We start from the raw sequence: 13,659 nt of genomic DNA on the forward strand, positions 1-13,659 counted from the left end.
GGAAGCATGGGAAAAAGTACGGCAAATAAAAAAAAATAGAGAAATTTTTTTTACAAATATTCTTAAACTTGTAGATAAAATAGAATATATTTTTTCTTTATTATAAAATAAAAAGTATTTTATATAATTTTTTTATAAAAATATATGCTTAATCAAATATAAGCCATTTTTAAATATATAAAATTTATTTTCTTAGCCATTATATATCTAAATATTAGTTTTTTAAAACAAAAATATTTTAGTAAAAAAAAATCTCCAAAACAAAACGTATTCGGTATTCTTCATCAGAGAGGCTGCTCCTCCATTGCTCTGTTATTTTTTTTAGCTCTTGCTTCCACTGCTGCATTTACATCAGAGAAACACGAGCGGCCCTTTCTACCAACAAAAAAAAAAAAGAAGAAAAATCCGGTTCTCAACGCCCCACGCCCATCTCTTTCCGATTCCGCGAGCTGAGAATTCCCACGGGCTTTGTCCGTTTGACACGAAGGAATCGCCTCGGGAACGCAGCCAACCCAGCCCTGCATCTCATCCGGTTCACGTCTGCAGCGCCTCTGTCTTTTATTTGCAGTTGGCTTAGGCCCCGGCAGGGGGTTAAAGGCACGGCCTTCGAGGGAAATCGCTGCCTTCCGCCCCCTTGGCGTTTATATCTCTCTCACTTCTCTCTCTCTGGTGACGACGTGACGTATGTCAGTTGCTGCCTTTGAGCTCCTCTCTTTTCTTGGCCACTGTCCAACGTAATCCTTTGGCTTTTGTCCAAAAGCCTACAGTAGTAGTATGGTTCATTCTCGGAACAAGTTCTTAGGCAACCGAACCATGGAACGCCCGTTTATGCACTTTGTTGCACCATGGAAGCCGTGAGATCTCTACTAGAGTTATTCTATGGATAATTCAGATCTCGAAACTTTATCTATTTTTATAAAATTATTGGCAAAAACAATGCATTCCTAAGATTTCACATATTTACGGTATATCTGATTGAATGGCATCTTATGTATGAGATCTATATTATAGATTTTTTAGATAGATTTTTCTGAACAGCTTTTTTTATATTTCATCTTTTGATTTCTATATATGTATTTATACTTGATTAATTTAAATCATCCAAAAAAGAAAAGTCCGGATGTTAGAGGCTGAGGATGAGATTGGATTCCTATGTTATTGACATCCAACATCCAATTCTCAACCGGTTAACACCTTCTAGAATGCAAGGATTTGAACTTGGTACTTGTAATTCTTATCTCGAGATAGATTACCTACTATGGCCTGATATTGTGACTAGCAGGACTAACAATAGTAGAGATCCAATGCATTGTGTCCTTAAAATTGTTTATGTTGAGTATGTCTTTGAATTTATTGAGTTCAAATCGATTTAGGACATCGGATATATATAACCTAATCTAATTATTTAGGAATACTGGTTTGAATCTAAATTAACTTATTATGTGATATCTATCTTGTAATTTTATGGAAAGAGAATAATTGAATGGTCTAGAGATTAGATATCTTGAGAGTTTGGATTTGTAAGAAAATCTTATACTTCATAGTCTTTTGCTTCAAAACACGCACACTAGTGTTTGCTCAGTGTTCAGCCAGAACTTATTATGAAATCTTAGAATCTCAAAATCAGAAGTGCATTCCCTGGAAACTTTGTTTTCACCTCATAGTAGGCACCAACTAGTTTCCAATAGGAGAGGCAAATGACTCTTTTGCAATTAAAAGTCTTAGGATCTGAAATTAAATATTTGTAAGAGAATGTACCTGCATTGTGTTTTTCCTTCTGCTGGCATATAACATTTTAAATCTAGGTAAGGATTTGAACAAACTCGGATAATTAGAAGGAATATCAATACATGAATATATAAGGAATGCAGTGATGCTCTTGCTCTTGCATCCTAAAATTTGAGGCTGAATAATTTGCTTAAAACAAAAAATAAATATAAAAAATTAAAATTTTATTTATAGATTGATAAAATAAAGAATACTAAATAGAATTTTGAAGTTTCATAAGTTGCTTCGAAAGAGGTTGAACTATGTATTTTTCCACTTTTGGAATATGTTTAAGGTCAAGTGTCCGATATAATAGAAAAAAACACATAAAATTACTATTTAAGTATTTTTGGTGCATGAAAAGAATGAAAGAGAGTTATTTTTTTTTGATGTTTCTCTTTTAGGAATACATAAATTTTCTATAGAAGAAATTCTGGATGTGAATAGTGTTAAGTAGTATAGCCAAGAGGAGAAGAGAGAGAAAAACTACTCAGTATTTTTTTTTTCTCCTTTACAACTAAGATCTTAAAACTAATATAAATAAAACAAATTTTAGAATTATATATATTTATATATAATAATAAAGAAGTGAAATCTTTTGGAGTCGTGAAGCTGCCATGGCTTCTCAAGTTTATCGCGGGTAAAAAGGAATTGCTCTGCAGGACGCGCATAGGGTGGACCCAGGGAACGATCTCCAAGGAGGCAAGAGTTACAGCCCTCGTACAGGGGTAGACACCAGAGAGACAGGAGGAGAGAGCGACACCCAAAGCCAAAATAAGTTTCTCCAGTCTGGTTTCAATGCTCATCTCATGCAAGTCCATTTTTGGAGTTTGAGCACCAAAAAGAATATGTAAACTAGGGAGGAAGAAGAGAGAGAGAGAGAGAGAGCTGTCCATGATCCTTTAACTTAGGCTTCTGGGCTTTAGCCATCTTCCGAAGCTCTCTTCCGTTACCATGGACATTTATCTCCCTCTCTCCCCCCATCACCACCCCCACAACCACCAAAACCACCACCACCACCACCACCACCACCAAGAGGAAGGCTTTGCAGGTGGTGGAGAGGGTGGCGGGAATGTGGGCCTTGGTACTCCTTTGCCTCTTTTGCCTATATGCTCTGATGGTTCTCTCTGCCTCCTGGAGCCACTCTCTAAGCCTCCTCATGGTGCACCAGGTACAACTCTCAGTCCTAATCCTCTTGAATTCCTACTACGCTTTCTGCTGTTTTCTTTTAAAAAAGATCAGAATGCCATCCTCTTGTTATTTGTTATGGCGTGCTTATGTTAGCTGTCTTCTAGTCTCTTCTACTTCTAAGTTGGCATCTTTCTTTCACTTTTCCAGCTTTGGTCATCAAGTTTTGGATCCACTTCTGGAAGTTTTAATTGGATTTTCTTCTCTCCCGTTGATATCATGCAATCAATCGTAGGTTTGAAAACCTACTGTAATATATTGAGTAATGAGTCCTAGTCGAATCGTTTGGCTCCTTGGGCTCTTGGCATCCCTTCTGTAGGTTTTAGCCCCTGAGGCTTTTATCATTTTGCTTTCTTTTGATCTATTTTTAAGTTCGTAGCACCATTTCTCATGGTTGTTCTTCGAAGGCGTGCTTCCATCTTTCATTTATGTGAACTTGTACTACTTCTAGCTATTCTTTTGCTCTTGGAGATCTCTCTCTCTCCCTCTGTTTTGGTCAAGTTATTCTGAAAATTATATTTCGCCCCATTTTCTCATTGGCCACTGTTTTTTTTTTTTTTTAAATGGTGAGATCATTGCCCATGCTGAATTATGTTCTCGCTCCAAGCAAAATCCATCAAACTTAAATATCCAAGAGAGAGAAATTCATGTAATATATGAGAAGGGATGGACCTATGCAACTGTTAAAAGCTCTTCTCTCTGTTTTGCTGATTTGTGTCTTCCATGTCTTTCATCTCTTCCATGCGTTGTTATTGCTTATTTTCCCTAGTGCTGTTATTTGTATAAATATTATGTCATTATCTTTTGTCATAATGATCATGTAGACTTCTTTCCTTTTTTTCTTTTTGTTGGTTTAAAAATTGCAAGGTCCAATTAATCTATTAAGTACATGATGGATGCAGAGTATTTGTTCTCTCTGCACTATTCTTAGATTGCGCTCTTCTGCCAGTGCCTTTAATTATCACCAAATCTATCTATTCATGTGGGGGTATCCCATTTTTATTTTCTCTCCATATTGGATCAATTTATGCCAAATTAGAAAATTGAATAACTCAAAAAGATACTGTGTTTGTAGATTGGAATTATGAGGCTTCCATGGCCGCCACATTCACCAACAAGAGTGCTGATGAGGAAAGAGAAGGGCCAAAGCTAGAAGACCTTTTGGGTGGGTACTCTGAGAACACCAATAAAGAGAGCCAGAGCCATCAATCCATCTCCTCCTTCCATGACTTCTACTACCATAACCCAACTAGTCCTAGCATCAATATTAACATGCCTCCATCATTTAGCAATGGAAACAAGGAGAAAGAGGAAGAGATACAAAACTCGTATAAACTTTTTCAGTCCTTCCACCAGTCTAAGCAATCATTTGATCAAACTTACAACCTCAAGCCCCAATTTCTCATGCCCAACCACAACCCCGTTACTAACTCAACATACAGTGTGGGATTAGATGGTGCAGCATCCATATCAGGATTCAAGTCTCGGCTGAGGCAGAATTTGTCTACACCAATGGAGAAGCAATTGGCTGAGGCCTTTGAATGCAACTCCCAATCTCTAACTCTTTCAATGAGTCCAAGTGTGCCTTTTGGAGCTGATGAAATTATTCCAGCTGCCTCATCACATTTTTCTGACAATGGTCGAAACTCTCTGGTGGCCAAGCCGATGAACCAAGAGCCAATTCCACGTAAATCCACTGAAACTTTTGGCCAAAGGACCTCTCAGTACAGAGGAGTCACCAGGTGGGTCTGTTGGACTGCATTTTGCATGATATATATATGTGTGTGTGTGTGTGTGACTATTTATCATAACTAATGTTATTATTTGGCTTCTATAGGCATAGATGGACAGGAAGATATGAAGCCCATCTGTGGGACAACAGTTGCAGGAAAGAAGGTCAAACTAGAAAGGGTAGACAAGGTAGACAATAAAAGACATCTGTGTTGAAAGAAAAAAATCTTGAAGATTAGTGGTTTTAAGAATGTGGTATTAGATACTAACATTAGAGTCTTTTGTTTCCTTTTTTTCTCCTTGTTCTTTTGATGGATGACCGCACACGAACAGTTTACTTAGGTAAGATCGAAGGTTACTCTTGATGATTTTTTTTTTCAACCACATTGTCATTTCTTATCACTAACCTTAAGAGTGTAGTAATGTACATTTTGCTTTCCCCTGTCTGCTTTAGGGGGTTATGATAAGGAAGAGAAGGCAGCAAGGGCATATGATTTAGCTGCACTCAAATACTGGGGTCCAACCACTCAATTAAATTTTTCAGTAAGTTGTTGCTTTTTTCCTCTGTTTCAGTTTCTTTTATTTTGTAATCCAGTGGAGGACACAAATTGTTGCTTGTATATTCCATCTTAACCAGTTAACTGTTCTGTTCATGACTGTTCTCAGCTTAGCAGTTATGAGAAAGAGATAGAAGAGATGAAGAACATGACAAGGCAGGAGTTTGTAGCCTATTTAAGAAGGTTTATATACCTCTATCATTTGTTTTATGTATGACCGAAAATCTTCAACTTTTTTTGTGGCTTATTTTGTAGGTGATATACAAATGCACCCTTCTTTTTAAATAGATAAAATTGCCTTTTTATGCTTCTTTCTGACACTGTTTAAAGAGATTGATTCATGCATTGATGGAATTCCCTTTTTATTTTACTTCCAAACACATCTTACTTGTGAAGCTAGGGTATTTAATCTCAATATCATTTTACTTTTGTTGTTGAACAAGAACATCTTTGCTTTGTGAATTTTGATTCCTTCATCATCACTGCATATGTGTGTCTCTTAACTGATATGGAAGAAATATGAACAATCCTCTGCCATTTTTATACAATTTAAGTTTTTCTCTTGGATGACTTCAGGAACAGCAGTGGTTTTTCTCGAGGTGCATCTATGTACAGAGGGGTCACAAGGTTCTCTTCAAACAAGTTCATTAATATCAAAACTCAGTTTGTTTACTACTTTCCACATTCAAGCTTCCATTAAGAAATTTCCATTACAAACTCTCAATCTGTCTCATATCTTTCTCCTTCTGTCTATGTATCTATAGGCATCACCAACATGGGAGGTGGCAAGCTAGAATTGGGAGGGTTGCAGGCAACAAGGACTTATACCTTGGAACTTTCAGTGAGTTGCTCCTCTACAAACAAGCAATACCAATAGTCCCATTTTATTTGTTTTATTTTTGCAAGTTTTCTGTATACCAAGATGGTTGTATTACTCTATCTTCTACTCTGCTAAATACCTCCCAAAAAACAAAGAAAAGTTCATGGCACCATCTTGCGATATTTTAATAGTCCTATTTAATTTAATCTGAGAGTCCATGTCAATGTTGTAATCCATTAGTAGTTTTCAACGCTTCGTGCCATTTTTTATTTTCTTGCGTCTTTCTTATTTCATGGCAATGGAACAGTATTAACTCTACTTGGTGAGTCATTACTTGTTTGCTCAAGAAAAGAAAAATCAAATTGCTCGAAGGCCTTCGAACCACCATGTAATTATAGTTTGTAAGTGCAGGCACTCAAGAGGAAGCTGCAGAGGCCTACGACATTGCTGCCATCAAGTTCAGAGGACTGAATGCAGTGACCAACTTTGATATCACAAAGTATGATGTTAAACGCATTTGCTCGAGCTCAAGCCTCATCGCTGGTGATCTTGCGAAACGATCCCCCAAGAACTCCCTTTCTCTTGCAGAGCACACTAGCCTCACCGGGAGGCATGATGAGCCATTGGAGCCCCCCAATTCGGCTCGAAGCGTCGCAAACTCTCTTGTTTCTTCTTCCATGAGCAATGCAGACTCCACAACAAGCGGCAGGACAGGGAGGGGGCATGCTGTCCCTTTAAATGCACTGAAACATGAGAACAGTGATCAAAATGGTAATGGGCATGGAGGAGTTAGGGGGAATATGGACTGGATGACAGCTGAAGCTCGGCCGACAGGGTTTCAAGTGGCTTACCAGCTTCCCATGTTTGCACTGTGGAACAAATGAGTTCTCAGAGGGATCGATCCTTTTGTTTGCATGATCATGTTATCTTGGCTGAGTGGGATTTTGTAGTGACAAGTTCTTTGCTCAAAAGTTTTGTAGTGACAAGTTCCGGTTCATGGATTTAAGGTGCTAAGATTCATTTCTTACCTTTCTGATTCAATATGTTCATTTCAAGTAGAACTTAATTTCCACATAGAAAGAATTTTCTTTGGCCTTGTGCTGAGAACCAGTGACATTTCCATGGTTCAGCTCATAAGCTAGTATGTGGGCTCAGAGCAAGGGGTAAAACTCTTCCAACAACAGGTCAAATGGATTTAATAAAAGATAACTACAAAATAACAAATCATGTTCGAAGAGCATAAAAAGAAAAATATATTTTTGGATAGCTCAATGGAAAAGAGAGCCTTATCCAAAAACAAAAAAGGACAATAAAAAAAATAGAAGCTTTTTACAAATATGCCTATATATACAACTTCAAGCCTTCTTTGCTCATTTTCATGCCTTCTGTGATCAAAGTCCCACATGGAAGAAAAAACAAATTAGACTCAGACTCTCTCCTTTCTTTCTTGCTTCTCTCACACAAACCAAAGAGGCTTACGATAAACAGCTATGTATGTATGTATGTATGTATGTATGTATGTATGTATGTATGTGAGGATTTCACTAGAATCATAATTTGCCATTCTCTTACCAGTAGGAAAAATTTGTAATGTGGCATTACATAGAAACAACGACCGTTATTAGTGTAGTCAAGCTTTATAATGATATATTTTTTTTATTTTTTAAAGTGAAAAAGGTTGCTTAGATGACCATTAAAAGGAGCACTTATTTTTTAGCCAAGTGGGATGTGGCTAAGGGACGATAAATACAACGTGGGATCCGAAGTATCACAAGCTCTAGTAGGGTGAAAGTACTTCTTTAGGGAAGACATTTTGGGGCTCAAAAATGTATCAGAAAAGGGTAATATTTGCTTGAATTAGCAAAATTTTATCTAAAACTTCTTGAGATATGATTTATGTGAGTTTTGTGAAAAATGAGAGAATCAAAAAAATATTATCATGATGTGCAAGATGATAAAAATCTATATTTTGATATTCATCAGGAAGATTTCCTCAAATGAAGACACTGTTGAGCTATATGCCCAAGAGGAGATTAGCTAAGGGGAAGATGACAACCCATCTCTCAAATGAATGAGCAAAGTAAATCTATAATAAACTTGTGAGACAAACCAAATCTAATCCCATTTATAAACATACCATCAAAACCCAACTAAGATAAGATCCAAGTCAGCAACCCATCTCAACCTGGCCCACATTGTGATCAGATTGAGAAGTTTTACTAGGGTTGGATTTGGCTTTAGGTAGTTGGTTTCATTCTCTAGCCGGATTGGGAAGTTTAAATTGATTCCAAGTTGATACTAAGCTTGACCAATGTCTCATAAGTTGCTTCCCCACCAGCAAGAGGGCAAGTATTCTGATGTAATAGCTCCATTTTCCCATTTTTGTCTTAATATAAGAGGCTGTTTTGAACTTTTAACTTTTAGCTGGGTCTATCAGGTTTATTCATGTTTAATACGGTGGGTTCTACTTCTGATCTGGTTGGAGTTTGGTTTTCATTTGGGGACCATATTAGGCACCTAGTTCTCCGCATAGAATATGGATCAAATCTCACCCACTTGTGCCACTGGATTGTGATGGTGACCTCCTCCTTACCTAGACTTGCAAGCTTGACCTTCCACATTTGTTGGTTCCATGAAGCTATGGGTGGCAATCGGGTTGGGGCAGGCATAGGTCGGATCAAAATTTTATCAACCTAAATCTGACATGTTTATTAAACAAGTCAAAATTTCAAATCTGAATTCGACTTGTTTATTAAATAAGTAACCCGACCCGACCCATATAATCCATTTATTAAACAGGTTAAACGAGTTAGATGAATTTTTAACAAATTAAATAGATTTAAAAAGGTTAAGCGAATCGGGTTAAAAGGTCGGAAATAGGTTAGGCAAGTTTTAAACATGTTAAATAGATTTTAAATAGGTTAAATGAGTTAGGTCATAACCCAACCCAATTATTAAATAGAGTTAAAATAGGTTAAACAGGACAATGGTTTAAATCTAAACCCAATCCATTTAATAAACATGTTTAGACGGGTTGACCCATTTACAGCCCAAATTCGTTTATGTCAAATCCAAACGTGCTAAAAGCAGGTCATTCATGAGTCAGGTTGATGGGTCGGATCATAAATTATCACCTTTAATGCAGCCTCATCCTTACCAAGCTAAGAACATATATTTAATTACAATATTTTTCCATCAGGTCTTCTTCAGCCAGTCCTCCAAGTTTAATACCCCAGTATATAGTATCAAGTTGTCACCTAATCTAAGAAGAGTTGATGGTGATGGAATAGATTTCCAGAAGAGGTTCTCATCAATCCAAAACCAGAACTAAATGCATCTCTAATGGCCCAGAACCAATGATATATAGCAACCAAAGCCTGCCGAACACCATGCATGCAAAAATGAAGAACCCAACAGTAAGACGGCATCTTAGACTAGTTTTCCTCTGTGTACCAATCTGTAGAGGTTCAAAAAAGGGAAAATATATAAAGGAAATGAGCATGGTGATGATGTTAGTAGTAGGGCCACCTTTGAAGGAAATTGGTTTTGGTGCACCCGAGCACCCGGATTCCTGCAAAACAAGGGGCTTCTGCATTCATTCTTCTAAACCTTCTTACTTTCTAGAAAGAAGCCAATGCATTATTGGAAATCCAGCAAGGGATCCTGCAACACCTTGGAAGACCGCCCTACAAGGCCAAGGCTTTGGCTATAGAAAACTAGATTGCTTTCCATTAATTTAGGCACCGAATCTAGTGTTGTTTGGCCTTTTCCAAGACATTGTGGAGGGGTATAGTTTCTTAGCTAGTGTTTAAGTTTTATTAGGGAAGGAAAATCCAAACAAACAATATGATAAGGACCAAGGTGTTGGAACTACACGGCCAGTTTTGTTTCCTAGTTAAAAGAATAGTACAAACAAGATGAGGATATGCATCGGCTATGCGGATAGAATAAGGTTACTCATGGATGGCACTTGACAGGCTTACAACAAGCGACAAGGAATTAGGCATGTCGGGATACAAGATCTTGTTCCTTTGTTTGAGTCTCCTTGTTGCATGGAATCCATGGAAGGAGCTTTTAGGCTGATTACGAGGACACGCAAGGATAGAGATGAAAAGAATGATAAGCAAGAATCACTTCATTCCTCTATACAATGAATTTAATAAATTAATATTTTAAAATTAGTAACATTATATAATTTGTTATGTTGCATCCGGATTCAGAACGCGACATCGCTACACACTTCTTAGGGCAGAGCTATAGAAAATATGCTAGGTCTAAAAAAAATTATTGCAACCTCAATATTCGTGAACAATAATGATCTCAATTCATAATGAATAATCAATTGGCAATATAATATGAATATCGTATCAATACTCGGAAATCTTATACAAATAACATACACATAAGTTCTCGTTATCATATTTCAAAGAAGCATATACACACACGCGCGCGTATAAATATATATCTCAAATGCAATCTGTTGTTCAACAATAATTTATTAGGATTTTTTGCATGAATACCCTCCTAAATATCTAATTTTGCATGAATACCCTTCTCAAATTGATATTTGCATGTAGACCCTCTTAAAACACTTGTTTTGCTATTCTACCCTTTTTTATTCTTGTTATTGCATATATACCCACGCCATCTAACGCCGTTAAAAAATTAACAGTTTCAAATTAAAATGACTAAATATCCTTAATGGGTAGATGTGCAAATAATAATATTTATAAGGGTATACATGCAAATAGCAACTTTACAAGGATATTCATGCAATTTTCTATATTTAGAAAGGTATATATGCAAAAAAGAATTCTAGTAGGTGGAAAGAATTTAGATACATTAATTAATGTAATAGGTTTCATAATTATGTATTTATTAGTTAATATCTTCTCTCTAGGCCTTGGAAGAAACTTCATCATGGGCATCCTTTGCATAAAACACTTTGAAATAGGAATAATTATTTAAAACCTATTTGGCACCATCATCATTTTTTTTGTTTTTATTTTTATATAAATTAGCAAAATTTTATGTCGAGCTTGATGTGGTTTGCTGCATTTTCAAGGAATATGAAAATAATCTTTTTTATATTAAATAATCCTTTCCTCCACTTCTTTAGTCGCCCGAGCTCTTAACACTGAGGGAAATGCACTTAGTTGCTGCATATCCCGTCTTTGGTTTCGAAATAAATCCTCGCAATGCTGCAACGCCAATTTTGGCTCATATGTTGAACCAGTTACCATCCTCGTTATTTGCACTTTGATGTAGAGAAACTCAGTTCGGATCTATCACTCCAAATAAAGGACTCCTATGTTGGATGGGGCATTACTGTTCCAAATAGGCGGATCAATATTAATTACCATGAGGTGTAAGATTAATGTTCAAAAAAGCTTCCTCCACGACCAAAAAGAGAGAGAGAAAGAAAGAAACAAAAAGTAAGAGCTTCGCACACAATAATTACCTACCAATTGCTAATAACTCTTGTACGATATGCACGACCAGGGAGAGATAGTAGGGGGTGCAAATCCAACATAAGTGGCATAATTAAGTCATAGACAGGCAAATTGAAGGAGAGGTAAAGAAAATCAAGAGATGCAATATTGCTTTTTAACTTCATGTGCACGGGCGAACGCCCGCGGGATCGCGATCGCAATCTCGTGAATGCTCGCGAGCGAACGTCCGCGCGATCCCGATAGCTGGAGGACAGTAGTGTAATTTCAAATTTTTATTTTATTTTTAATTAAATAAATATATATTTTTTAACATAGTTAGAACAACTGTTATGTTAAGGGCATTTATACAATAATAGAGTTTTACGAGGATATACATGCAAATATCAATTTTGGAAGGGTATTCGCGTAAAATCCAATATTTAGAAGGGTATCCATGCAAAAAATCCAATTTTTTATATCATTTCATTCGTTTCTCATTTACTTGATTTCCATATTTCTCATTGATTAACTTCCGACTTTGGACTAATCAAGATCATGACCCAGTCCAAGACTGCTAAAATCCTACGCGTCAGTCTATGGACGTTGTCCTATGAATAAGCTCGTGGAGGCTATCTCCATGCGTCAAGCCCATGTGTATTGTCCCACGCATGAGCCCATAGAGGTTATTCTATGCATAAGCTCGTAGAGACTATCCTATAATAAAGTTAGTCTAAACCATATCTTATCCATTTGATTTAATATGTTACTCTTGTTAAATCAGCTTTTACAATGAATTCCTCTCAAAATCCAGATATCTTTGTTCGCATATTTATATTTTCAATATCTGATATATATAATAACCATACAAATATATGTGTACTAAAGTCATATATAAAACATGTCATTACATGCCAAACTTATTGATGAAAATCTCACGATGCAAATCCAACTGTACAAACCAATAAACATATATATATATATATATATATATATATATATATATATATATATATATATATATATAATTAGTGACCGAGTACAAGAATTCTTACCTCTATGCAGCTACAATGCTACTAATCTATACCTAACATGTCCAACTAATTTAATATCAATATAATACTAACTTATCTCTTATCAATCACTCACCATATTAATGAATCAATTATTAACTTCCCAATATTCCACATAGATGTTAGGATGTTATGGTATGAATTTTAATTGAAGCAAATACAATACATTATACTCTTTGGCGCATTCAAAAATTTAATTAGACAAAACTATGCGATATTGATCAATGTCTTTGTCCCCTTCAAATTTACAAGAATACTTATAGCACTCACTTTCCGAAACGCCCAAACCCACAGCCATTTACTAACACATGGCCCCATACCATACGTTCCCACATGTCAGCGAGTAGGCGTGGGATTGAGTTTTGTCGTAGGTGGATGTTTACAGTATTGAACTCAGCATAAACTGACACATTATAAATGGGTTACATATTTTAAGCCAGAGTATTAACAAAAGAAAGATGGTAATCAGTTCAAGGACGCAAGATGATCCTATTTTTTTTTTAAATAAAAAAGATAAAAAAATACCCCGACCTAATGCCCGAATGCCCGAACCAGGCGCTACGGCGCCAAAGTAACCCATGCCTTACTTCCTTCAAGTGAAGTGAAAGAAGGAGGATCTAATTAATAGATTTGGTCCTAATTTAGTTATAGTTTTGACCGGCCGGCCTGAGACTAAAGTCAGGATTTGATTTATTATTTAAGATTGATTTGGTCAAGAAAAATCAGAGAACATGTGTCGAAGAAAAACTTCTAATGCGAGATTTTATGTTCTTCCCGAATCCAGTATTTGCGTAAACGCCGTGCAATTCTGACTATCTTACATTAATCTAAGCAAGTTTATGCAATTATAAGAACAAATACATGGGTCGATCTGTGGCAATACCTAACACGGGTAATGCACTGCTATCAGTTTCGAATGTTTGATGGCTTTACATTTATATATAATGATGTATTATTAATATTAAATTGGAAGTCATAAGCAAGATTATCTAGTTTTTTAGTTGAATTGGGCAAGAAATAGATCGGGCAAAAGATTGGGTTATGGGGCTACAAACACTCCATTACAATTAAGCCACTCAAACACCAAACAGACG

At 36.3% G+C, this 13,659-nt stretch overlaps 1 protein-coding gene across 1 annotated transcript; it reads left to right on the top strand.

The window, feature by feature from the left end:
* Window positions 1-2,531: 2,531 nt before the first annotated feature.
* On the top strand, window positions 2,532-7,104 carry LOC103704965 (AP2-like ethylene-responsive transcription factor AIL1). Its single transcript, XM_039129497.1, has 9 exons — window positions 2,532-2,938; window positions 4,031-4,697; window positions 4,793-4,875; window positions 5,020-5,028; window positions 5,141-5,229; window positions 5,353-5,426; window positions 5,820-5,870; window positions 6,008-6,084; window positions 6,475-7,104. The coding sequence occupies exons 1-9, from the start codon at window positions 2,722-2,724 to the stop codon at window positions 6,945-6,947; spliced, it is 1,740 nt and encodes a 579-aa protein (XP_038985425.1). The 5' UTR covers window positions 2,532-2,721; the 3' UTR covers window positions 6,948-7,104.
* Window positions 7,105-13,659: the final 6,555 nt, after the last annotated feature.

Source organism: Phoenix dactylifera, chromosome 8 (assembly GCF_009389715.1).
Source record: "Phoenix dactylifera cultivar Barhee BC4 chromosome 8, palm_55x_up_171113_PBpolish2nd_filt_p, whole genome shotgun sequence".
Lineage (NCBI taxonomy): Eukaryota > Viridiplantae > Streptophyta > Magnoliopsida > Arecales > Arecaceae > Phoenix > Phoenix dactylifera.

Excerpts from the sequence above, each read along its gene's own strand:
- LOC103704965 (XM_039129497.1), top strand. The coding sequence starts at position 2,722 with ATGGACATTTATCTCCCTCTCTCCCCCCATCACCACCCCCACAACCAC. Across the intron at positions 2,939-4,030 it reads GCCTCCTCATGGTGCACCAG|ATTGGAATTATGAGGCTTCC; the intron begins GTACAACTCTCA and ends CTGTGTTTGTAG. Across the intron at positions 6,085-6,474 it reads CTTATACCTTGGAACTTTCA|GCACTCAAGAGGAAGCTGCA; the intron begins GTGAGTTGCTCC and ends TTGTAAGTGCAG.